Here is a 23,791-nt window from a genome sequence, read left to right on the forward strand (position 1 = left end):
AGAAGCAGAATGCTTCTATTAATTACTAATTAGTAGTTAGCTTATATTACTAATCTACAGAATGCTAACATATGACAGGCCACAATTGCCTATTTCATAGTTTTCTCTGTAAAAGAAAATTTATCAATGGGCTAAAAATTGTAATCAGTATATGTAGATAGAGAAACCATATTAGAAACCATAAAAATAATATGAAACAACTTTGTATGCAAAGTATGTAAGACATGAAGGCATATGTTTTTGTTCAGGGAAAAAAGTAATTTTATTCTAAGGTAGACTGACTGGTTGTTCCAGAATGAGAAAGAAGAAAAAATATAGGACAAAAACTGAATGGATATTAGAAAAATGATTATAGATGTGCAGAACAGGAATTTTATGAGTGGTCAAGTTTCTAAGGTTAAATAGATTTATTTATAAGTTAAAATTGAACTTTAATATCAAGTGTATACTGATGCAAAACTAGAATGTCAAAGTTTTCTTGGATTATTTGTTTTCATTAAAAAACTGTAAAAAGATTTTCCTTTACCTTTTATGTAATTTGCCTAGGAAACGAAGATTTTGTGTCTAATTAAAATAATTTCCTGAGCTGCTTATGTTCATCAGGTCTTTGGTTATTTTTTTAATATATTTTTTTAAATTTTTCTTTATTTATGATAGTCACAGAGAGAGAGAGAGAGAGAGAGAGAGAGAGGCAGAGACACAGGCAGAGGGAGAAGCAGGCTCCATGCACCGGGAGCCTGACGTGGGATTCGATCCCGGGTCTCCAGGATCGCGCCCTGGGCCAAAGGCAGGCGCCAAACCGCTGCGCCACCCAGGGATCCCTGGTTATTTTTTTAAAAGATTTATTTATTTTAGAGAGAGCATTTGCATGTGCAGTGTGCAGGGGTTGGGGAGTGCAGAGGGAGAGGATAAGGGGAGAAAAGCAGACTCCCTGCTGAGCATGGAGTCTTACTATGGGCCCAGCCTCATGATGCTGAGATCATGACTTGAGCCGAAATCTTGAGTTGGACACTTACCTGACTGAGCCATACAGGTGCCCCAAGTCTTTGATTACTTTAAAAAATTGAGTCTTTTCAATACTATAAAAGCTAAGATTTTTTTTCCAACTGTGTAACTCTGTATTTGCCTCTGATCTCTTTTGTCACTTTATAAAAATGAATATGTACTGTTTCGCAGTACCTGTCAAGTGGCTTTTTTTTTTTTTTTTTAAGATTTTATTTATTAGAGAGAGAGTGAACATGAGCAGGTGGAGGGGCAGAGGGAGAGGGAGAAGCAGACACCCCACTGAGTGCTGAGTCCATTACGGGGCTCCATCCCAGGACCCTGAGATCAAGACCTGAGCTGGAATCAGATGCTTAATGGACTGAACCATGCAGGTGCCCCATACCTAGTCAGGTATTTAAACCATTTGACATTTTTGACAACTTCCCAAAATCAAAATCTCAGTAGAGTTTTTTTTTTTTTTTAGGTAGGCTTCATGCCTACTGTGGAGCCCAACACAGGGCTTGAACTCAAGACCCTGAGATCAAGACCTGAGCTGAGATCAAGAGTTGGACATTTAACTGACTGAGCCACCAAAGCACCCCTAAATGGAATTTTTTGACCTCAGACTAACTTTGAAATATTCCAGAGGGTATCTGAAAAAATTTGAAAGGATTTGTTGCTCACCCTGCAAGACAGATTTAAACTAATGAGGTTTATTTGTTATGTTTAGATTACATGAGAAACATTGTCAAATAAGAAATGACAAACCTTCTTAGGTTATTTTTGTATGGATATATGTTACTAATGGTATTCCAGAGATGTTTGAAATTCATAGTTGTTGTCCAGTTTAGGATGTTAAAATATTATATGATACAGAAATAACTTACTTTCTTTATCAAATAAACTCTAATCAGAATTTTAACCATGACTATAAGTCTTTTTCATTCACAGACAAGTTGTTTTATTTTCATTCTTCTCTGAGACTACTTATAATCAGCTATAGGCAAGAATACTCCATATTGGTATCAACTGAATAGTTTTAAGACCATGCATTGGACTAAGAATTTCCAGAACTAGTGAAGAAGCTGATGGATTCATAAAACTGCTAACACAAGATCAGCAGAATAACAATTAATTACATGGGACTGAATGAAGACTGATAAAGATGGTTATATTTTTTTTATGACTCTTTGCTTGAAGCAGTGCTGGTTCCTTAATGTTTTTCAGATTTAAAGAACTCTTTTTTTCTCAAGCAGTCCAGCTTACAATCCGATTATACCTTCGTCAACAAATATGAAACAATTACTTTTTCTCCCTGATTCCTCCAGAATTTGGAAACTCTTAGTGCATGGTCTTATTTTCATGATACTAAAGTTATTTGTGTAAGTTGAACAAGAATCTGTTCTTGTAACAGGATACAGTTGGAAACATTGGTTTTATTACTAAGGCTTTGACTGGAATGTTATATTTGAGAGTGACATACATAGAATCTGGTTTAAGGGACTAAGGTTGCCCTCATGGAGCTGGTGCTCTTGGAAAAACTGACCTACTCTCTGCCTTACAGGGTTCCCAGTGTTATAGGTGAGTAAGGAAGGTTACTTTCTGGCAGGCCCAAAAATCTCAGGCTATCTTGGGGACCTCAAGGAAAGAGGAGTTCACTCAGATCTATAGGTATGGGAAGATGAAGTCTGGTGGCTAGTTCCTACATTGGCTTCCTAACCTCAAGATACTTTTAAAAGTTGAATCTGAGATTTCTTTTGAAAATTTATCCCAAAACAAACTCAGAAAGAGTCTGTATGGGCAGTCACCTTTCTTGATGCACTTATGTAAATAATCAGGACAGATCTAATGAGATCAGGATTCTGTTTTAAAAAAAAGAATTAAAAGGTTGACTGATAAGAGAATTTTTTTTTTGTTTCAGTACAAAACTGTAGTGCACCCTTGTGGGTTCTGTCTTGCACACTTTGCCGGTCTACCAAATCCTCAACTCTGGTTTCCTTCAGTGTCTGGCTATAATTTTCCAAACTAATGTTTCTAGTTTTTCCTCCCACCCTCCTAACTTGGCATCACCAAAAACTAAAACTGCTTTTTTCCTGAAACCCTGCAAGCTGAAGCTGGATGACCAGGAAAATTAATCAGATGGCCACTGCTACCCTTCATCATTTAAAGATGCTTTGAGCTCAAGTCTGAGAATTTCAGCTGGTTGCCCTCTGGACTCAGAAACTAGGTTTCTTTTTTTTTTTTTTTTTAATTTTTATTTATTTATGATAGTCACAGAGAGAGAGAGAGAGAGAGAGGCAGAGACACAGGCAGAGGGAGAAGCAGGCTCCATGCACCGGGAGCCCGACGCGGGATTCGATCCCGGGTCTCCAGGATCGCGCCCTGGGCCAAAGGCAGGCGCCAAACCGCTGCGCCACCCAGGGATCCCAGAAACTAGGTTTCTAATCTAACTATTAATTTTTGTTTTTCTTGTATTTTCACAGAAGCTCCCCTCATTAAATGCCTGACTACTCACATCAAATGGATATCCTCTTATACCAAGTCCTAACAGAAGCTTCACCTGGTCCTTAATGGACAAAAGGCTACTAAACAAGAGTTTAGAGACTTACATTGTTCAGAGGAAAGAAGAATGCCTCTTTCCTTGAGCAAGAATAAAGACTGACAAATATTCTTTGCTTGACTAAATTTCAGAATTCTGAACTTTCATCTAGGCTCATCTGTATATGTACTTGTAAAATGCAGTTTTAGCAAGAACCCTGCTAAGTCAAGTGTAGCAAGAAGCCCTCACCATCAATATCCAATCACACCCTTGATATCTGGTCGGTTTTCTCATCTTTTAACATCCTCCAGGTGATGTCCAGTCACCCTGGCCTGTCCAGTCACCCTGGCAGAATCCCTGTAGATCTATTTAGCCAGAACCCACCTTATCCCTGTTTTTTCCTCTTAGTGATTTTCCATCCACTGATTTTGGCTGACCACCGTTCTCCTTGGCTATAAACTCCCACTTGCCCATGCACTATTTGAAGCCCAGTCTCCCCCCCCCTCACTGCAGAATGTCACCACATTGATCCCTGTACCTGAAGAGAAAACCTGTGCCACCTTGAATAAAATCTTCCTCACGAGGTTTTAACAAGTGTCATTGAGTATTTTTTTCCTTTTAAAACAGGGAGTTCTTCCTAGACATTTGGTGTCACAGAGGTGAGATTTATTAGAATGGCCTGGCTCATGGAAATGTGATTTGGGAAGAGAAAGGGTAAAAGGATGGGAATGTGGAGCCATTGATTCCTGGATGGGCCTGTGTTCACCTATGGTATTGAGCAGCAGCTGTGCTGCTCTCAGTTACTAAAGATAAAAGTTACAAATGGAATTTAGAGATGGATCCAATTCCTAGCACTTTGGTTCACTGGATATGTAAGGAAATGGAAACTAATAAGGAAAGGTGAAGTGTTAAGTCCTTTGGCTGTTGTTACCTGTGATACCTGAAATGAAATTAAAATAGAGTTCTGGGTCAGACCTTGATGCTAGACCGAGATCCAATTTCAGCAAATCTGAGTTTTGGCTACTAGACTCAAAGCTGGCCCCCTCAAGGGAAAAACTGCGAAGACAACAGAAAGTTACCTCTTAAACCTCTGGTCATCAAGAAGACCATTGGTGTACGGGGAGTGCAAAACCAAGAAACTATTGAAACCAGGAAATACTATTTGAAGGAATTGTTTTCATTTTATTGATCAGTAACATTAGTTTCCTGAAGAACCTTTATTAATTGTGAGAGTAATTAAGTTAGGAGTAGTATCTAGTTTTAAATGCTGCAGTGTGGGAGACCATGTTTGGGTTGGTGCAGGATCCACCAGCACATTATGGAGCAATCACGGATAGCTGTATGTGATCCAGACACAAAGCAAGGTACTCCTTAGAGAACAGCCAGCCTGGTGGACTGGATAAAAGTCACTCTAAGTAAGGTCTGTTTACCCTGATAATGGGTGCCCACCTGGCCCTATAAATGCCAAGTGGAACACCTCCAGTGAAGCAGATGGTATGCTTCATATATAAGCCATATGAGATTTTCTGTATGAAATTGGGATATTTATCTGCTGACTATGCCTGTTACTCAGCTGATAGTAAATGTTGTGGTTAGGGGGAGCTCTTTTACATGAACACCCCATATAAGCTTACCTGCTGCAAAACCTATGGATGGTTGGGAAGCCTTATGTATTTGCTGTGTCAGCTTCCCCTCCCAGGTTTCATAGCTGTTAATAAGAATATTAGGTAAAGGGCAGCCCAGGTGGCTCAGCTGTTTAGTGCCACCTTCAATCCAGGGTGTGATCCTGGGGACCTAGGATCGAGTCCCATTTCGGGCTCCTTGCATGGAGCCTGCTTCTCTCTCTGCCTGTGTCTCAGCCTCTCTGTCTCTCTCTGTCTGTGTCTCTCGTGAATAAATAAATAAAATCTTAAAAAAAAAAAAAAAGAACATTAGGTAAAGTAAGCAAGAGAACAAGGACAGGCAAAGGAGAGAATCAAGGGACTGGCTTTATGAGCAAGGTAGAAAATTTTAAATAGTTTTTAAGAAATAAGGTGAATAAAGCAAATATCATTTGGTTTAAAACAAAGGAAAAAGAAAGGAAAGAATCATGGGATTCAGCCCAGCAGAATGGAAAACTTTAGATGGTTATTAAAAAATGGGATGAATAAAATAGACATTGATGGAGTTCAAGATTTTAGTACAATACTACCTAAGGTTGGGCAGGCCAAGGGACCTTTTCCTGCCCACCCCACCCCCCAACTAAAGGACCCCAAACAAGTATATTCTATTTACCTCAGTTTGGAGAAACTTAAAAGTCTGAAGGCAGGGATTGCAATAAGTAATGTGACTAGTAATTGCTTGGAGCATTGGTTAGATAGATTAAATGAGATAAAAATTGACAAAGTGCCAGGGTCCCTTGGCTTAACCCCGGGAGCAAGACCCAAAGCCTTTTACACAAGAGAGGGTAAAATGGTCAGGAGGTGAAGAAGAAAAGTTCCCAGGGTTCCTTGATATGAGAACCTCTTGCACTGTGGTACCAAATCCCCAAACCCATTGATAAAACCCTGATGTAGTTGAGAGAACATAAACATAAAAGTGTTGATAGGATTTTAAAAGTTGGAATGTTTAAACAGGTTTTATGTAAAGAAGCTGCATCTCCTTTACCTGAATGTTTTATGGGAATGTTTTTGGCTTGGGGAACCCTTTGTCCTAGTATTGTAAAACCAAAACCTTTTAATAATGTCTTAGTGGAGGCTATAGTTAGGAATGTAAAGTGAAAGTTTGTGAGAGAATTGGTGTGTTTGAACAGGTTTTTGACAGACATTGTATCTGGGGAGTGTCTCCTTTACCTATTATTGTAAAACAGAAATCATGTAAATCCACCCTTCAATATTAATTGGATACACTGAAGGGGAACCGGTAAGATTGCCCACGCCCAGACAGTGCAGAATAGAAGTTGAAGTGCTAGTATGGACAAATTCTCTGTGTAATAGTGTACTAGAGTGTACCATAGACTGGGGCTTATGGCAAAAGCCTGTAAGTGCCTCCCAGCAATGACTTAACTGGACTTTGGACTAGAAAGTTCCCACTTGAAGGGCAATTAAGGGCTTGCTATTGAATAGTAATTGAAACAGTCACTGTGACTAAAAGTCATAAAAATAATCTTAAACCCAAAATACTCATAACATCTTGCATATCAGATAAACGCTTGAGTAGTTAGGGCAGTGCCCAGAAGAGTTCTGTAATAAAATGGAAATGCAAGAAGGGAGATACTCAAGAGCAGGGAGCCTCTTTCCCCCTAGGACTGACTTTGGAACTGTGTGAGGAGCTGCTGGATCCTATTGTCACTTGGGCAGCAACCTGTAAGTAGCTCATAACTGACCAACAAAGAGCTCCTTGGTTTGTGATGCCATTTCCAAGGTGAACTTCCTGTTTGGAAGGCCACCACTCTGATTGAAGAAGGTAAAGACAAATTAACTCGGTGGGCTGAATTGCATACTGGTTTTCTAGCAGTAATGGAAGAATTGAACAGCCCCTGTGTTTGGCTTTTCATGATTCACAGGCAGTGGCCAGTGGCTTGGCCATATGGCTAGGCAGAAGAACAGTGGAAACCTGGCCTATTAAAGGGATGCGCACATAGGGCACAGCCCTGTGGAAATCACTGCAGGAATTTAAAGTGTGCATAGTAGGTATGTTGATGCTCATCAGAAGAACCCTTTTTCAGGTTTATAAGACAATTAGAATCAACAAATATCCCTGTGTGCTTGCTTGAGGTGGCCACCTGGGTCCATGACATAAGTGGATATGGGCCATGCAGCAATGCAAAGATGACTGAATCTAGACGTAATCCTCTTGTACCTTCTGAAGCACAAAATGCTGGTAAGAATTGTTCTATCTGCAAGCAAAATGCAGATTGTTGATGGCTAAGTGGCAGATTGTCTGTTGGGAAGGCCCTGCATACAGCTGGCAAATGAGACTGATGCTGTAACCCTTGGTGAATTACAGATGGGTCCTGACAGGAAGTAGACACTGACTCTGGACTGGGCTTTGCTTATCTGCCAGTAGATGCAAATGCTCGGAGTACTATGAAAGAGTTGGAACAGAAGATAATTGTTAACAATTTGGATGACCGACCATGGTTTCTTCAGACCGAGGAATATATAGCTCATAAGGTCCAACAAGTGGGCAGAGAGATGCCCTCCTCAAAGTACCAGTTTAATAGAGACTTGAATGGGCAATGAAAACATTGGTTGTGTAAAATGGGAGGTAAAGACCTGAATGTATGGCTTACCTATGTTCATGCGTGTGCACTCTCACTTAACATGTGGTGGGACTAAAGGAGTGGCCTCACCAGGGAGAGTCCTCTTTTTCTGGTGGATCTGGGGAAGAGAGGGTGGCAAAGGATGCTAGTTCCTACCAAAGGAGACGTATCCTCATATAGCGACTGTACTTTTTCTTTCTTCATATCACCTCAGTTCTTTTTTCTTTTGTGCTTGATAATACTGGTTATAGGACCAGGGCTGCAAACACAGAGTGCTGAAAACAGGGATGATTCCTTAGCAAGAAACTGTATTTGTAAGCTTAGATTAGAATTCCAAGGGCCTGATGGGGTGGGTTTGCCTCATCTGGCAAAATTGAGGTTAAGAGTGAATGCCACTATATCGCTTGGTGGTAAGAATAGCCCAGTGTTCTACATCTGTGTAACCTTTCCCTAACTGAGTGGAGTGGGCTGAAGGAGAGGTACCTGCTAGACTATCAGTGCTGTTTGAGATCTAAATCGGCACAGTAGCTGAACCTGATGTCTCTTCTGAAGCAGGAAGAGTTTGAGTATAAATGGAGAGAGGGAGCAATAGTAGCTGAGGGTAAAGGCACAAATAAGTGGGTTGTATAATGAGGGAAACCCAATGTTAACAACTCAAAAGGGGCTCAGAGTAAGAGATGATATATCATCTCTTAGCCTAATTATACCGGATGCCTGGCTAAAACTGTGTTTGCCTATGCCACTCTTGTTTTTGTGACCTCACAAGATTGGAAGCCTGCGAAACTGAGTAGCCTTGCCCAGAAAGCATTTTTAGATTATATGATGATGCACTAGTGCAATTATTAATGACTGTATGGGATTCTAATGTATCAGTATCTTTTTGCTGTAAGGGAGTCTGTGGCCAGAGACCAAGGTGGGCCGTGAAATAATAGAAAAAATATAAATTGGTCTCTGACCTTGGTTGGTGGCACAGAGCTCCTGAAAGCCTTGAAATTTCCAAGTGATGAGAGCATTGGGGGCATTTTGTGCTCTAATACTTGGTGTTTGACTCTGATTCCTGACATAGCGCCTAAATCCCTTGAAATATCCTGGGTAATTTTCCTCTGATCTTGTGATCAAGAGGCATCTCTTGGTAGGCTCTTGGATAACTTAAGGATGGGGGCTTATCACGGAAAAGACCAAGCTATGATTAGAAACTTGGAACTTTCAGCCCCAACCCCATTCTCCTTGAAGGGAAGAGTAAATAGTAATTAACATTAATATTAATTGAGTTAATAATGATTGATCATACCTATGTAATGAATCCTCCATAAAAAACATCCCAAAGGGGCAGCCCGGGGGCGCAGCGGGTTAGCGCCGCCTGCAGCCTGGGGTGTGATCCTGGAAACCTGGGATCGAGTCCCACGTCAGGCTTCCTGCACGGAGCCTGCTTCTTCCTCTGCCTGTGTCTCTGCCTCTCTCCCTCTCTCTCTCTCTCTTTCTCTCTCTCTCTCTCTCTGAATAAATAAATCTTTAAAAAAAAATCCCAAAGAATGGGCTTTAAACAGCTTCTGAGATGGTGAACATACACATCTATGTGCTGGGAGGGTGATGCACCCTAACTTTACCGGGACAGAAGCTCCTGCATCGGACCTTTCCAGATCTCACCCTATGTATCTCTTCACCTGACTGCTCATCTGTGCTCTTTATCATATCCTTTTATTGTATAATAAACCAGTAAACATGCCTTCTTGATTTCTGTAAGCTGTTCTAGCAGGTGGTTGAATCCAAAAAGAGGATCATGGGAACCTCTGATTTGTAGTCAAATGGACAGAAGTTGTGAGTAACATGGGGATCTACTACTTGTATTTATCTTTTATATCTGTGATATTTTCACCATACTTCTTTTTTTTAATTTTAAAAATTTGAAGAGAACACACGAACATGAGTGTTTGGGAGTGGGCAGTGGGGAGGTGGAAAGACAAAGGGAGAGGGAGAAGCAGACTCCCTGTTGAGCAGGGAGCCCAAAACGGGGCTCCATCCCAGGACCCTGAGATCATGACCTGAGCTAAAGGCAGATATTTAACTGACTGAGCCACCCGGGTACCCCTCACCATACTTTTTACAGAGAAGTGAGATGGGCTGTGGGGCTGAAATGGGGGGTAAGTGTTCTGAGACTGAGCTCTTAATGTGTAGAGTCTGCTCTAGCATCTATTAATGTCAGAATTGAATTGTGGTACATCCCATTGGTGTTGGAGAATTGGTTAGTATATGGGGGGGGGGGTTGTGGATCATACTTCTGGTGTCAGGAGTAATGTATGTATGTATAAAAGTAGGAAGACATGGAAGTTTCCCTAGACAGAAACCTATTTATTTATTTTATTTTTTAAAAGATTTTTATTTATTTATTCATGAGAAACACAGAGAAAGAGGCAGAGGGAGAAGCAGGCTCCATGCAGGGAGCCTGATGTGAGACTTGATCCCGGGTCCCCAGGATCACGCCCTGGGCCTACAGGCTTCTAGGCTTCCGTAGGGCAAAAATCAGCGCTAAACCACTGAGCCACCCGGGATGCCCGACAGAAACCTAGTTAGATTCCATCTTTATGCTTCTCTATATCAAAAATTCTTTCAAATTGTATTCATTTATTCATAATTTTACTGGATTGCCCATGGGTGCTGAGCTCTGTATTACAGTATTCTGATTTTACACACACACACACACACACACACACACACACACACACACACAGAGGAATTGGAGGCCCAAATGTATCAGTCAACTTCTTGTTTTACCAAGTGACACCATTAGAACCTCTCTCCTTCAGTTATTTGTTGTTATGGTCATTTCATGACAGCACCAAAAAATTAGGAAGTACCTAATTTTGGAAATAAGGACAATTCTGTAGATTAAATATATTTAGCTTTATGCAAAATTTATAATCTTATCCTTACTATTTTCATTTCACTGCGGACTGGTAAAAACTTTATCATGGATCAGTATTGGGGGAATCACTGCTGTATTAGATTAATTAAATTTTATATGTATTTAGTTCTCGTTTTCTTTCTTTTCTGTTATGGTAACTTTAAGGTTTGTTTGCATTTGTTCTTTTAGAATAGTTGTGAACAGATGAGTTCTTTAGCATACAAAGAGGACATTATGTTGAAGAACTCTAGCAAATTTGCATGTTACTTGAGCTTCAATCTCTAGCTGCTGCTCTCCTTAAGTAACTTTGGCAAAACGTTTTCACTGTTAACAGGTGGAGTCAGTCCAGAGCTCACTATCAGTGACTTGTGTGGTATCAAGGAAAAATTGCGTAGCTTTGTCAATACTTCATATTTCCTTTCCTTTTAAAGGGGCAGATGGGGTGCCTGAGTGGCTTGGTTAAGTGTCTGCCTTCAGCTCAGGTCATGATCCCGCAGTCCCCCAGAATCAAGCCCTGGTCAGGCTCCCTGCTCAGTGGGAAATCTGCTTCTCCCTCTCCTTCTGCCCCTCACCCTGCTCGTGTTCTCTCACTCACATAAGAGCTTTCCCTCTCATAAATAAAATCTTTTTTTAAAAAAGGCAGATAATTTGTAGTATCTTTTTCCTATGTTGATAGTGATACTGGTTAAGGATTAAGATACATTTTGGAAAACATTCTTAGGTTTTAGAAAGTGATATGTTAGGGAAGTTGATTTGAGGGCCTTGTATGTAAGTTCATTCTAGATGGATGTATGTTTTTCTGAAAATGAATTTTCAACCTTCCATTGTATGTTGTGAGGAAGACAGAAACATAACTTTGACAAAACTTGATTCTCTTCAGTTGGATAATCTGTTTGGGAGGTGAAAAGAACTTTAATTGCTTTAAACCACAGGATGGTGAATTGAAAACGAGTCCTTTTAAAAATGGTACAGGGGCGGCTGGGTGGCTCAGCGGTTGAGCGTCTGCCTTCGGCTCAGGTTGTGATCCTGGGGTCCTGGGATCAAGTCTTACATTGGAGTCCCTGTGGGGGGCCTGCTTCTCCCGCTCTCTGTGTCTCTGCCTCTCTCTGTGTGTCTCTCATGAATAAATAAATAAAATCTTTAAAAAAAGAAATGGTACAGGTGTGATTTCCTTTCTACTAAGGCCTCTCCTTTACCTCATTTATTACTATCAGCCTTTATTTTCTACTTCTTCCATTCATTTTGGTGCATCCGTGTTACTTTCACCATACTTCTTACAGAGAAGTAAGAGTGGCTGTGGAACCGAGTGTACAGTGGGTTTACAAACCTGGTTCACTCTCTGATCAAATCTAGGTAGTACTTCCTTCTCCTGGCTTCTAGGCTTCCGTAGGACAGAAGTCAGGGGAACTTCTTTGTGCTCTGGATGATATCACCCTATTCTAATTCGACACTTCAGAGTAAAGAAAAACTGGGAAAATTCCCTATCCCTTTCTTCCCCTACATTCTCCCACCAACTACTGTCTGCCACAAGGCCATCAGCACCAGTCTCATCATGCCCTTGTTTCTTGTTTACACCAGACTCCACAAGAGTCTCAGGACTTTCAGATTCTCTCCCCTCTCCCAGAGACAATCCCAACTCCTTGGCCCTCTTTGTTTTAAGCAGGCATCATTTTCTGACATGCTACATATTTTACTTTGTTTTCTTTTCAGTAGATTGTAAATATGAGGGCATGGATTTTTGTCTGTTGCTAGACAAACAGTGATCAGCAGTAGGCACTCAAAAATATTTGTTGAATGAATGTAGTAAATGAATTAAATGTGTGGTTGTGTCTTCTGAGGAAGGAGAGAGACAAGTTCAAAGCAGTCTTTTCTCATTTGCTTCTCTAGTCTTTTTTATATTATATTTTATATTAGATGGTTTCTTTTCAGGGCGCCTCATTTTCTGTAGTAAACCTGAATGAATCAGGGTATTAGCTAATTATTTGTATTTTAAGATAATCAATTTACAAAAAAAAAAAAGAATTCTAAACATAAGCACATTAAGTCACTACTAACTAGCTCCCATCTTACTCTGTCTGAGATGTTTGGTCTGAGTGTACCAAAAACTTTTTCATGCACAAATAACCTTTCATTTATTTTGATCATCTCTGTTTTTATAGGGCTTTGCAGCAGCTATTAAATATTTACTAAATATTAGTGAATAATCAGTTGCACACGGAGTGTCATGGCTTGCAGCTGTGGTTTGAGTTTTTAACAGCCTACACAACTTCATTCAAACCTGTACAGCAGACACTTGTCTCTAGAGTCGGGATACTTCAAAAGGCAATTTTATCTTTCACATACCTCATCTTTCCAGATGCTAGGAGAAACACCAGTTTTATTCTTCAAAAGAAACAGACCTACTGATAAATTCCTAAAGTACATGGGGGGTGGGGGGAGTGCGGGGAAGGGAATATGCTTACCATAGTGTTTCCAGAGTCCAATATATATTGTCCTTGGCTTGCATACTACTGTTGTAGTGAACTATTCACTTCCAAAAATCCTTTCCAAGTATATATAATATGCTTTTCCTTCATTGCATTAGGATTTAACATATTTCATCTCTATCCTGGTCTGTCTAGGGAAGTGGTAAACAGAAGATGTGATCCCACAAAATCTTTTGCAGTCTTCATGGCATTTTTGTTAGTTCAGAAGATACCCAAACAAGAAAGCCTACAATGAGAGAGCCTTAAGAAATCTGAACTAATATATTATTTGCTATAGATCATTTGGGGTTGGTTGTTCAGGCAGGGTAGACCTGAATTATCTTGATTATTTTACATGGGACCCAGCATAAATTAACAATTTTTTTAAAGATTTTATTTATTCATTCATAGAGACACAAACACACACACACACACAGAGAGAGAGAAAGAGAGGCAGGCAGAGACACAGGCAGAGGGAGAAGCAGGCTCCATGCAGGGAGCCCGACAGTGGGACTCAGTCCTGGATCTCCAGGATCATGCCCCGGGCTGCAGGTGGCGCCAAACTGCTGTGCCACCGGGGCTGCCCATAAGTTAACAATTTAAACTTCTTTTGGCACTGTGAGAGTGCCTATCTTATCACACTTTACCTGGCACTGATTATTGTTAAAAATTTTGGTTTTGATAATTTGGTAGAAGGAAAGTGTTTTAATTGCTTTTGTTTTGCAGTCTGCTTCTCTTAATTAACTTTACCTCCATTGCTTGCCTTGCCCTGAGTCTCACTTAATTTTAGATGTTAGAACCACTTGGAAAGGAGGGCCATAGTGTGCTCATTGTATCCCTAAAGATTTTTACCTTCAACCTTTACCCTTTACCCAAGATAAGATCTTGCTAGGTGTGGAAACAATAGTTAAAGGATTAGGAAAAACAAGGCTATTATTGCACAGTAAGGAAACCTAGGGCCATTAGCTTTGCTATGGACTCTCCTACCCAAACCCGCATTCCACTCCTCCCCAGTTAAATATGTAGCCAAGGATTATCTAAGAACCAACGGGTATGTCTTGCTGCATTTATCTACAAATTCATCTTAAAAACCTCATTTTGGGTGCCTGGCTGGCTTGGTCAGTAGAGCATGCAGCTCCTGATCTCAGAGTTGTAAGTTTGAGTGCCACATTGGGTGTAGAGATTACTTAAAAATAAAATCTTGAAAAAATATAAAAATCTTATTTCAGAAAACATGTATAAGTTATAAAAGGGCATATATATTCATTTTTAAAACAAAACAAATGTATTAAATAGAAATAAAAGCAGTCATCTCTTCACCTCTTTTGTCTCACCCTCTTCTGGAACAAACAGGAATTTTTTAAAAATTTAGTTTTTAATGCCTTTTTTGGAAAAGTTTTTTCATTTCAGAGTGAGAGGGCAAGCATGGTGGAGGTGGGGGCAGAAGAAGAGGGAGAGAGAAGCCCAACCAGACTCCCCACTGAGTAAGGAGGTGGATGCCGAACTCAATCTCACCACCCTGACACCAGACCCCAACAAACCACTGACTGTGCCACCCAGGTGCCCTAAGAGAAAGAGAGAGTGTGCCAAGAGAGGGGCAGAGGGAGGTGGAGAGAATCATAAGCAGACTGTGTGTGCTGAGTGTGGAGCCCATGTGGGGCTTGATGGATCCCATGACGCTGAGATCATGACCTGAGCCAAAATCAAGAGTCCCATGCTCAACCAACTGAGCCACCTAGGCACCCAGGAATTTATTTTGTAGATATTACATCTTGATAGTAAATGGAATTTAGTGGCAACTTGGTGCCAGTGAGGCTTTAGTTTAAAGTGATCCTATAAACTCCAAGAGGGGAGCATATAAACTCAAAAATGTCTGTTTTGTTCATATCTGCTTAGCGTGTTGCCTGGCAAAGGTGTCAGATCTTTGTTGACAGATGTATTGTAGGGCAAGAAAAGGAAAAGGAGAGAATCTTAACAGAGCATCCTCTGGCCATAGGCTTTGGAGTGTTAGATTTCTGGACTAGTGCAGTGGTTCTCAGTGCTGGCTGCATATTAGACTGTCACCTGGAGAGCTTTTACAGAATACCAGTGCTTGGGCTCCACACTCCAGTCATTCTGATTTGATTGGTCTGGGATGAGACCCCAGCATCAGGGTATCAATCTTCCCTGATGATGCTGCAGCAGTGGTGGAGAGACACCGAACCATAAACAGTTGTTTATTATTGAATGTTAATTGAGGAGTTCTGTGCTTTAATTCTTTGAAAGTCCTTTATGCTTTGGAGGACACATTTTTATAGAGAAAACTGTCCTAATGTTTCATTATATTAAAAATACTTTTCATTTCATGATGCACAACATACACAGAGCACAGATATTCAAAGAATTACTTGTATATTAAGGTGGTCATTTCTTCCCAATGCTAGAAAATACATCTCCCTCATCTTCATTCAGTCCATGACATTTGATATGGTATATTTTATTTTTTTAAAGGTCCTTCAATACTAATGGAAAATGGGCATTTAGCAGTAGAGAAAACATCATATTAACAGCTTAGCAAAAATATTTTTGGAAAATACCTGAATTCTTATGCAGTCTTCTTAAGCAGTATTTTCTTTTCCATGCCAAAGTGACTCAACTTGTTTATTCTGTAATATTCCAATCATCAAGAATGTTAAGATGTTCAGCTGATGCAAATTAAAAAAAAGCAATTTAAGTAACTACATACTATGTAAATTATTAATTTCATGTTTGGGACAAAATTTTGCTATAAGTTTTACCTTGCTGTAATCCTTTTTTTTTAGGTATGTGTATTCTTTACTTTCTCTTTTCCTCATCCTTCCCTAATTTTTCCCCAAAGAGGAAATTTTTTTCTTTGTAAATAAATTTAACTGCAGGAATAACAGAATAACTAGTGGTGATTAACAGTTTTTTTTTTTTATTGGAGTTCAGTTTGCCAACATACATAATAACACCCAGTGCTCATCCCGTCAAGTGCCCACCTCAGTGCCTGTCACCCAGTCACCCCACCCCCGCCCTCCTCCTCTTCCACTACCCCTTGTTCGTTTCCCAGAGTTAGGAGTCTCTTATGTTCTGTAACCCTCTCTGATATTTTCACTGATTTTCTCTCTCTTTATTTCTCTCCTTTATTCCCTTTCACTGTTTTTTATATTCCCCAAATGAATGAGGCCATAAAATGTTTGTCCTTCTCCGATTGACTTACTTCACTCAGCATAATACCCTCCAGTTCCATCCATGTCGAAGCAAATGGTGGGTATTTGTCGTTTCTAATTGCTGAGTAATATTCCATTGTATACATAAACCACATCTTCTTTATCCATTCATCTTTCGATGGACAACGAGGCTCCTTCCACAGTTTGGCTATTGTGGACATTGCTGCTAGAACATCGGGGTGCAGATGTCCCGGCGTTTCACTGCATCTGTATCTTTGGGGTAAATCCCCAGCAGTGCAATTGCTGGGTCCTAGAGCAGTTCTATTTTTAACTCTTTGAGGAACCTCCACACAGTTTTCCAGAGTGGCTGCACCAGTTCACATTCCCACCAACAGGGCAAGAGGGTTCCCCTTTCTCCACATCCTTTCCAACATTTGTTGTTTCCTGTCTTGTTAATTTTCCCCATTCTCACTGGTGTGAGGTGGTATCTCATTGTGGTTTTGATTTGTATTTCCCTGATGGCAAGTGATGCGGAGCATTTCCTCATGTGCTTGTTGGCCATGTCTCTGTCTTCCTCTGTGAGGTTTCTGTTCATGTCTTTTGCCCATTTCATGATTGGATTGTTTGTTTCTTTGCTGTTGAATTTAATTGATTAGCAGTTTTAAAGTTAAATCATAGTGTGACATTAGAGAAGTGTGGTATAAATACATTTGTAACAATACTTTAGGTTTCTCTTAACATATTTTTATTTTTTACACATCTGTTTTCAAAATCACTATTATATCTTGCTTTTATAATCAAAATCTTGGCAGGTTGCTACAGGAAAAGCATAACCAACCCTGAGTATAAGTATGCTTATTTGGAGAGATTATTAGACTTTGTGCCAAGTTACAACTAAATGGATATTAAGGAATGATGGATTACATTAATAATGAGAAACCCAGCTAATGGCTTGGCTTTGATGAGTACTTCCTTTCTACCAATAATGTAGGTGGTAACTTGTTTTCATATCCATTCATTCCTAAAAATTTTTATGATGACTTAAGTAAAATATAGTCTGATACAAAGATGTGAACCCAGGTGATATGCAGAAGATGCTTACAAATGATGATGGAAAATGCATAGCTTTCTGTATATTTTCATGTATAAGCAACAGCATTTGTTCTGTTGCTGGATTATTATTTTACTTTTTTTGCCATGGTTTGTACTGCTTGCTAAAATTTCAACTCTGTTCCCTGGTTTGAAATTTGAAGGCTAGACACTAGGTTCTAAAGTGGAATTTACTGTTCATAAGTCAGTCCAAAAACAGTCTGTTTGCATTTCCCACTATCTTTCTGAGGTATATTACTGATCAGGAATATAAGAGAACCATCTAGTACCTTTTTTTTTTTTTCCTTTTGTCCAGTTTGTCTGACTTGGTCAACTTAAGGGCATTATTCTGAAAACATTCTGTAGGAAGAATTTTATACTCTTAAAAAGTAACGGAATTAAAATCTTTTCCAGTCACATTCTTGGTTGAAGATAGATTTTATATGTGAGTTTATTTTTATTTTTAGACAATGTTTTCCCTTGGTAAACGATTAAAACAGTACAGGAGCATATAAAGTGGAAAAATAATAGTTTTTTTGTTCCACCCAAGGAAAACACTTAACTATTTTTGGGGTTTCCTTCTTGAAGTTCTACACACACGTATGTATCTTTTTCCTTTTCTTTGAAATGCATGTGTGCCTGCACACACACAAAGCCATGCTATGTATGTACTATGCGTAATTAAGTGTGTTATTCTTTTTACTGGCTGCAAGATTTCCATTGTTTGGAACTTTGATAAGTTATTTAAGTGATCCATTTTTTTTTTTAAAGATTTTATTTATTTACTCATGAAAGACAGAAAGACACAGGCAGAAGGAGAAGCAGGCTCCACGCAAGGAGCCCAGTGCAGGACTCCATCCAGGGTCTCCAGGATCACGACCTGAGCTGAAGGCAGGCGCTAACCTGCTGAGCCACCCAGGCTGCCCTTAAGTGATCCATTTTAATAAACATTTAGGTTTCTTTTTATTTCATGATTTTGCTATTCCAGTAAATTTCTGATCTTTTTTTTGTGAGCAGAAATCCCTATCTTGGTGCCTGGGTGGCTCTGTTGGCTAAGCAGCCAATTCTTAATTTCAACTTTGGTCATGGGATTGAGCCCTGGGGCAGGCTCTGCGCTCAGTGCAGGGTCTGCTGGAGATTCTCTCTCTCTCTTCCTCTGCCCCTCCCCACCTGCTTGTGCACACACTCTCTCTCTTAAAGGAAAGAAAAAGGGCATATAATGTTGGATAAATAGGTAAAACATTGTCATACCCAAACTGTTGGATATGATACGTTCTTAACTTTTAACTTTTGTGAAGGGCCCTTTTCACTGAAGTATCGTTATTATTGAAGTTCATATCGTAGTCTTATTAGTACTACAAAATTTCAAAAACGAAAAAAAGATTGATAATGATTCAAAAGTATACACATGTGACCAGGCAGCAGAAAACCTCTGTATCTGTGTTGCTGTAGGACTTTTTTTTGCAATTAGCTTGCAGACCTTGATTCCTCAGAGTATTGTGATTTCTTTGTACATTCTATAAATTATTTACACCCTGATGTACTAAATGACTACATTAATGGCACCTCTGGCTCCACATGATATCAAGAACTTTAATAATTCATTACTTATTACAGCTACATCCCTATAAATTAGCATAAGTGGGAGCTGAGTTTACAACATTGAGATAAGGCCTTCTCTGAGATCTTCAGTCTCCAAGCATCATAACCATAAATATTCAGATATTAGTGGGGTTTAAAAATGAAGGATTATTGACTGTTACAAAGCTAGACTCTTTAGGTTTTGTTTATCAAGCATTAGATTACTTCAAGTTTTTAAGTACATTTTGGGGATATTCAAGGTGAAATTTTTTGAAAGACAGTTCTCCGTTTCAGGACTTGGACTTAAAAACTGACAAATCAGCATTACCTTATGCAAACCAAATGGAATTTATTGGCCACTGGGAAGAATAGTGAGAGACTTTAATTTAAAAAAGTATCCAAATTCTTAATTTAAGAGTTTTACATCTGGTACTTGAAGTCTTCCAATTTTAGTCATCTTCAGCCTTTTTGAAATACTTGAAAGAAATAGGGAAGGCATGATTATGGAAAGTAAAGGTGTGTCTGTACACTCCCATATGCACGTCATGATTAACTCCAGAGGGAAATTTAGATTAATTCCAGAGGGAGATTTAAGTATAAAAGAATTTACACATTTTTAGGGATGAGGGGGAACGGTTGAATCGATGTTGACTCTGTCTTTAGTTTTCCATTGACTCCACCTGAGTACTGTAAATGTTGCTTTCAAAAAAGACAAAAAGGTTACTAAGGTTAATAACATTTATAACCATATACTTAGCACAGTGCCTGGCAGGTGGTTCAATAAATGTTTGTTGCGGGATCCCTGGGTGGCGCAGCGGTTTGGCGCCTGCCTTTGGCCCAGGGCGCGATCCTGGAGACCCGGGATCGAATCCCACGTCAGGCTCCCGGTGCATGGAGCCTGCTTCTCCCTCTGCCTGTGTCTCTGCCTCTCTCTCTCTCTCTCTGTGACTATCATAAATAAATAAAAATTAAAAAAAAAATGTTTGTTGCATGAATACCTGATGATCAGATCAACCCATTTAATTTTAGATACCTAGTATTTTGATAAATAGCTATACAGATTTATCTTGTAGTAGCCCCCTTTCCCTATAATCACAGGAGATAGGTTCTAAGACTCCCAGTGGATGCCTGAAGCTGTACATAGCACTGAACTGTATGTATACTATGTTTTTTCTTATACATACCTATGATAAAGTTTAATTTATAAATTAGGCATCGTATAAGACATTAACAGTAACAATAATAAGATGGTTATAACAGTATACTGTAATAGTTGAATGTGGTCTCTCTCTAAATACCTTCCTGTACTATACTCACCCTTCTTGCTGATGATGTGAAATGATAAAATGCCCATGGGATGAGATGATGTGAAGTGAAGGATGTAGGCATTGTGACATAGCGTTAGGATCATCGCTTCCAGAGCGTGGTTGACTGTGAGCAATTGAAACCATAGGAAGCCAAGCTGTGTTTGAGGGGGAGTGGGGGAACTACTTTGCTTTGCTTTCTATGATGGTACTACTTTGGGAGTATTTTAGTTCACTGTTAGTGTTTTAAAATCCCACCTAATGTGGATTTGTCACAGAAGGGCCACAGAGCCTCATTATGGAGTTCTGACCTCTGAGACATGTATTCTTTTTCTTTTTCTTTTCTTTTTTTTTTTTTTTTGGTCCATGATCAAAACTTTATTCAGGAGATCACCATTGTGTACCTTACAAAATTAAGCATAATTATTTTGGTAGATTACCTGGAATTACTAAACTTATTAGGCTTTCTGCGATATAGCACAAATGCAGGAGGTTATGGGGACCATTAGTGTGACACTTCTAAATGAAGAACACCCCTTTATGAGTCTGGCCTCTCTTCCTCTTGCTGGCACAACACTGTTGAATAGCCTACCAGAATATGGCTGAAAACCGTGGTAATCTTGTAGCAACCTGGACAGTTTTCATCCGTAAAATAGGAATATGGGCTTTGAACTGTTTCTTTGCATGTTTTTAATTTTCCTCTTCCAAGCATGGGTGTAGTAAATCTCTAGCCAAAGGCCTATTGATCTTTTTGGGAGCCCAGCCAGTCTGATCTCTGAGGTGACACCTGTAGTGAGCACGTGATTGGGCTTGCAGCATCTGAGGTATATATTCTAAAGACAGCATTATCCTGCAGAGAGGCTCCAGAGTATTTCCACTATCCTTTGGGTTCCATCAAAAAGCCTTTAAAGCTTCTTCAAAGAGGTAGAGAAAATCACTCTTTCCCCCAGTTGAGACACTGGGCAGTTTTCACTGATACTTAATATAAAGTAGTTTATACCACATCTAAGTTGGGTTAACTTAATTGCTTTAGGTTCTTTTAATAATAATTTTCTTTTTTTAAAAAATATTTTTATTTATTCATGAGAGACACAGAGAGGCAGAGACATAGACAGATGGAGAGGCAGGCTCTTTGCAGGGAGCCTGATGGGGGACTCCATCCTGGGATGTGGGATCACGCCCTGAGCCAAAGGCAGATGCTTAACCATTGAGCCACCAGGGTCCCAATAATAATTTTCTTTAAATGTGATTATCTGGTCATTGACATCCATGAGAGAACTATAGGAGATGAGTACAATCAAGAGTTACATTGCCAGGGACATTAGGGTTTGAGAAGGCATTAGAAGCGCTGTTATGATTAAAATAAAAGCTCTTAATCTGTAGAAGGGAAAAAAGTTAAATTTTTAACAAGCATCAGGTATGGAATTAAACTATGTTTACACTATGTTTACATATCACACTATGTAGCCTGCTATACAGATGAGAGTTGCTCTTTATTTGCCAGACCAGCCCCCTAGGAGCAGAATGTGGACTATCTAACTTAAATTAGAAGAGTTGAATTTCTTTAGTTGAAATGCCACAATAAATATCTTTTCATTTATCCAGTGTTGTTTAGTAGCAAGTGTGAGTTGGATGTGGAATATATTCCTATTTTTATCTCTAACATTTCCCAATGCATACCTCTAGTCATGAGTGTCCTTAAGCTGATATCTGGTGCCAGGTATCTTGGAATAAAGGTATTAGAACTGTTGTGGAAAAGGGATGGTTTCATCTAGCCTTACTTATCTTACGGTGTAAATTAAGCTCCTAAATGAAAGTGGCTAAATTTTACAGATGGACAGACATGAATCTAGCTGAGAACAAATTGTTCTGCTGTGATAGAGATATCATTCAGACATGCATGCATCTGTCAACTCCTGTGGTCACACAGTGAGATAAAGTGATCCGTAATGTTTCTCTGGTGTGTCCCTATTGCTAGCCATATTGTAATGTATAATACATGTCTCGGGCAGACAGCTTGTGTGGGCTGGATTCCACTTCAGCCTTGTAAAGATGCCAGGAAGCAACAAGGTGAATTTTTAAAGCCTATTTAAATATTTAGACTTATGACTAATTTCAGTGAAATCTCTGCTATATCTAACAAACTACTTGCTAGAAGTGAGATGGAATTTCAAGTTTATAGCTTCCTCACTTATCAGCTGTATGACCTTGGATTGACAAATTATTAATTTTGCCTGTCTCTGACCTAGGCAAATAAGGATTATAAAAGTATGCCTCGTAATGTTGTTGTGTGGTTTTAGGCACTTAATATGTATAAAGTGCATAGAAGAGTGCCATAGAAGGTTGCCGCCACCACCACCACCACCAATCATCATAATTAACCTAATTTGGAGATTGATTTTTCTTCCTCAGAGCTAGATTGCTTTTTTTTTTTTTTTTTTTTTTTTTTTAGGAAGACCGTATCTCTATCAAAGATATGGTCAACCTCAGTTCTAATATAGAAGCTCACTTTCTTGCCTTGTGAAATCTATTTTCTTTTATCTACTGCTAAATATAATGTATGTTATAGTATTACATATTATATTTTGCAATGTTATTTAAAAAGTATATTTTTCTTTTAAAAATATGTATAGTCCATTACAGTAAAGGATAAGGTAATCACTAAAAGGGGTGAAGAAACTTTATAGTACTGCTGTGGAATGATTTATCACATGTATTGCTAAGTGAAAAGAGTAAGGGTAAATTAGTGTGTAAATTATTCTACCATTTTTATAAATGCATTTGCTAATGCATGCATAAAATGGCCATTGCACAAGAAATGGTTTATTTTCATTTGTTGTTATTGGGGAGGGAAATCGTATAGCTAGTGACAGGGTAGGAGCCTTACTGTATTTCCTTTTATACTTTTTGATATCTTGAACCATGTGAGTGTATTCTCTAGTTTTTTTAAAACCTCATAAAAATGAAAAAAATCAAAGAGCTATTTTGAAATCTAGATATTTACTTATCCTTTATAAACATTTCTTCCTTTTTGCATGTACTGCCTAAATTCACATTTGATAGGGCTTTTAGATTATGTTTTAATTCAGTTTTTTTTTTTTCTTTAAGTCTGTTTTCCAACACTAGACTAAGAATGATCTTTTGTCCTCCACTAGGGATCTGAGTCATAATCGGTTGTCTAACTGGAACATCAGCTTGGAATCTGAAACGTTACGAGAAGTGTAAGTTATTTTTATTTGTTTAAATTTAAATTAAGCTCTTAGAGGTGGACAGCATTTCGCTGTCAAAAAATTGACAGAAAAAATTTAAAAGACATTGTTTAAAAACCTAAACTGTTGTCTTTGGCTTTGCTACTATTACAGACTGTCTGGGCTTTATGCCATTAGGTTGGTGATTAGTTTGCAACTGTGTAGAAATATTCTATCTACTTTCTTAGGACCAAAAATAAGTTTTTTTCCCCCCTTTTCAGAGTAAATATATTTTGCTTGTTTTTTTTTTTTTTTTGCCAGTTTCA

General features: G+C 39.0%; 1 protein-coding gene across 3 annotated transcripts in view; it reads left to right on the plus strand.

The window, feature by feature from the left end:
• Positions 1–23,791, plus strand: part of LRIG2 (leucine rich repeats and immunoglobulin like domains 2) — a 61,497-nt gene that overhangs the window by 5,336 nt on the left and 32,370 nt on the right. For all 3 annotated transcript variants that reach the window (XR_012003018.1, XM_025983273.2, XM_072766472.1), the window contains one exon: positions 23,433–23,498. Coding sequence is in view for 1 of the 3 variants with exons in the window: in XM_025983273.2 (XP_025839058.2) it covers positions 23,433–23,498 (66 nt within the window). In the remaining 2 variants the exon portion in view is untranslated. The remainder of the gene's footprint in view (positions 1–23,432; positions 23,499–23,791) is intronic.

This window comes from Vulpes vulpes, chromosome 8, assembly GCF_048418805.1.
Source record: "Vulpes vulpes isolate BD-2025 chromosome 8, VulVul3, whole genome shotgun sequence".
In the NCBI taxonomy this organism is placed as follows: domain Eukaryota; kingdom Metazoa; phylum Chordata; class Mammalia; order Carnivora; family Canidae; genus Vulpes; species Vulpes vulpes.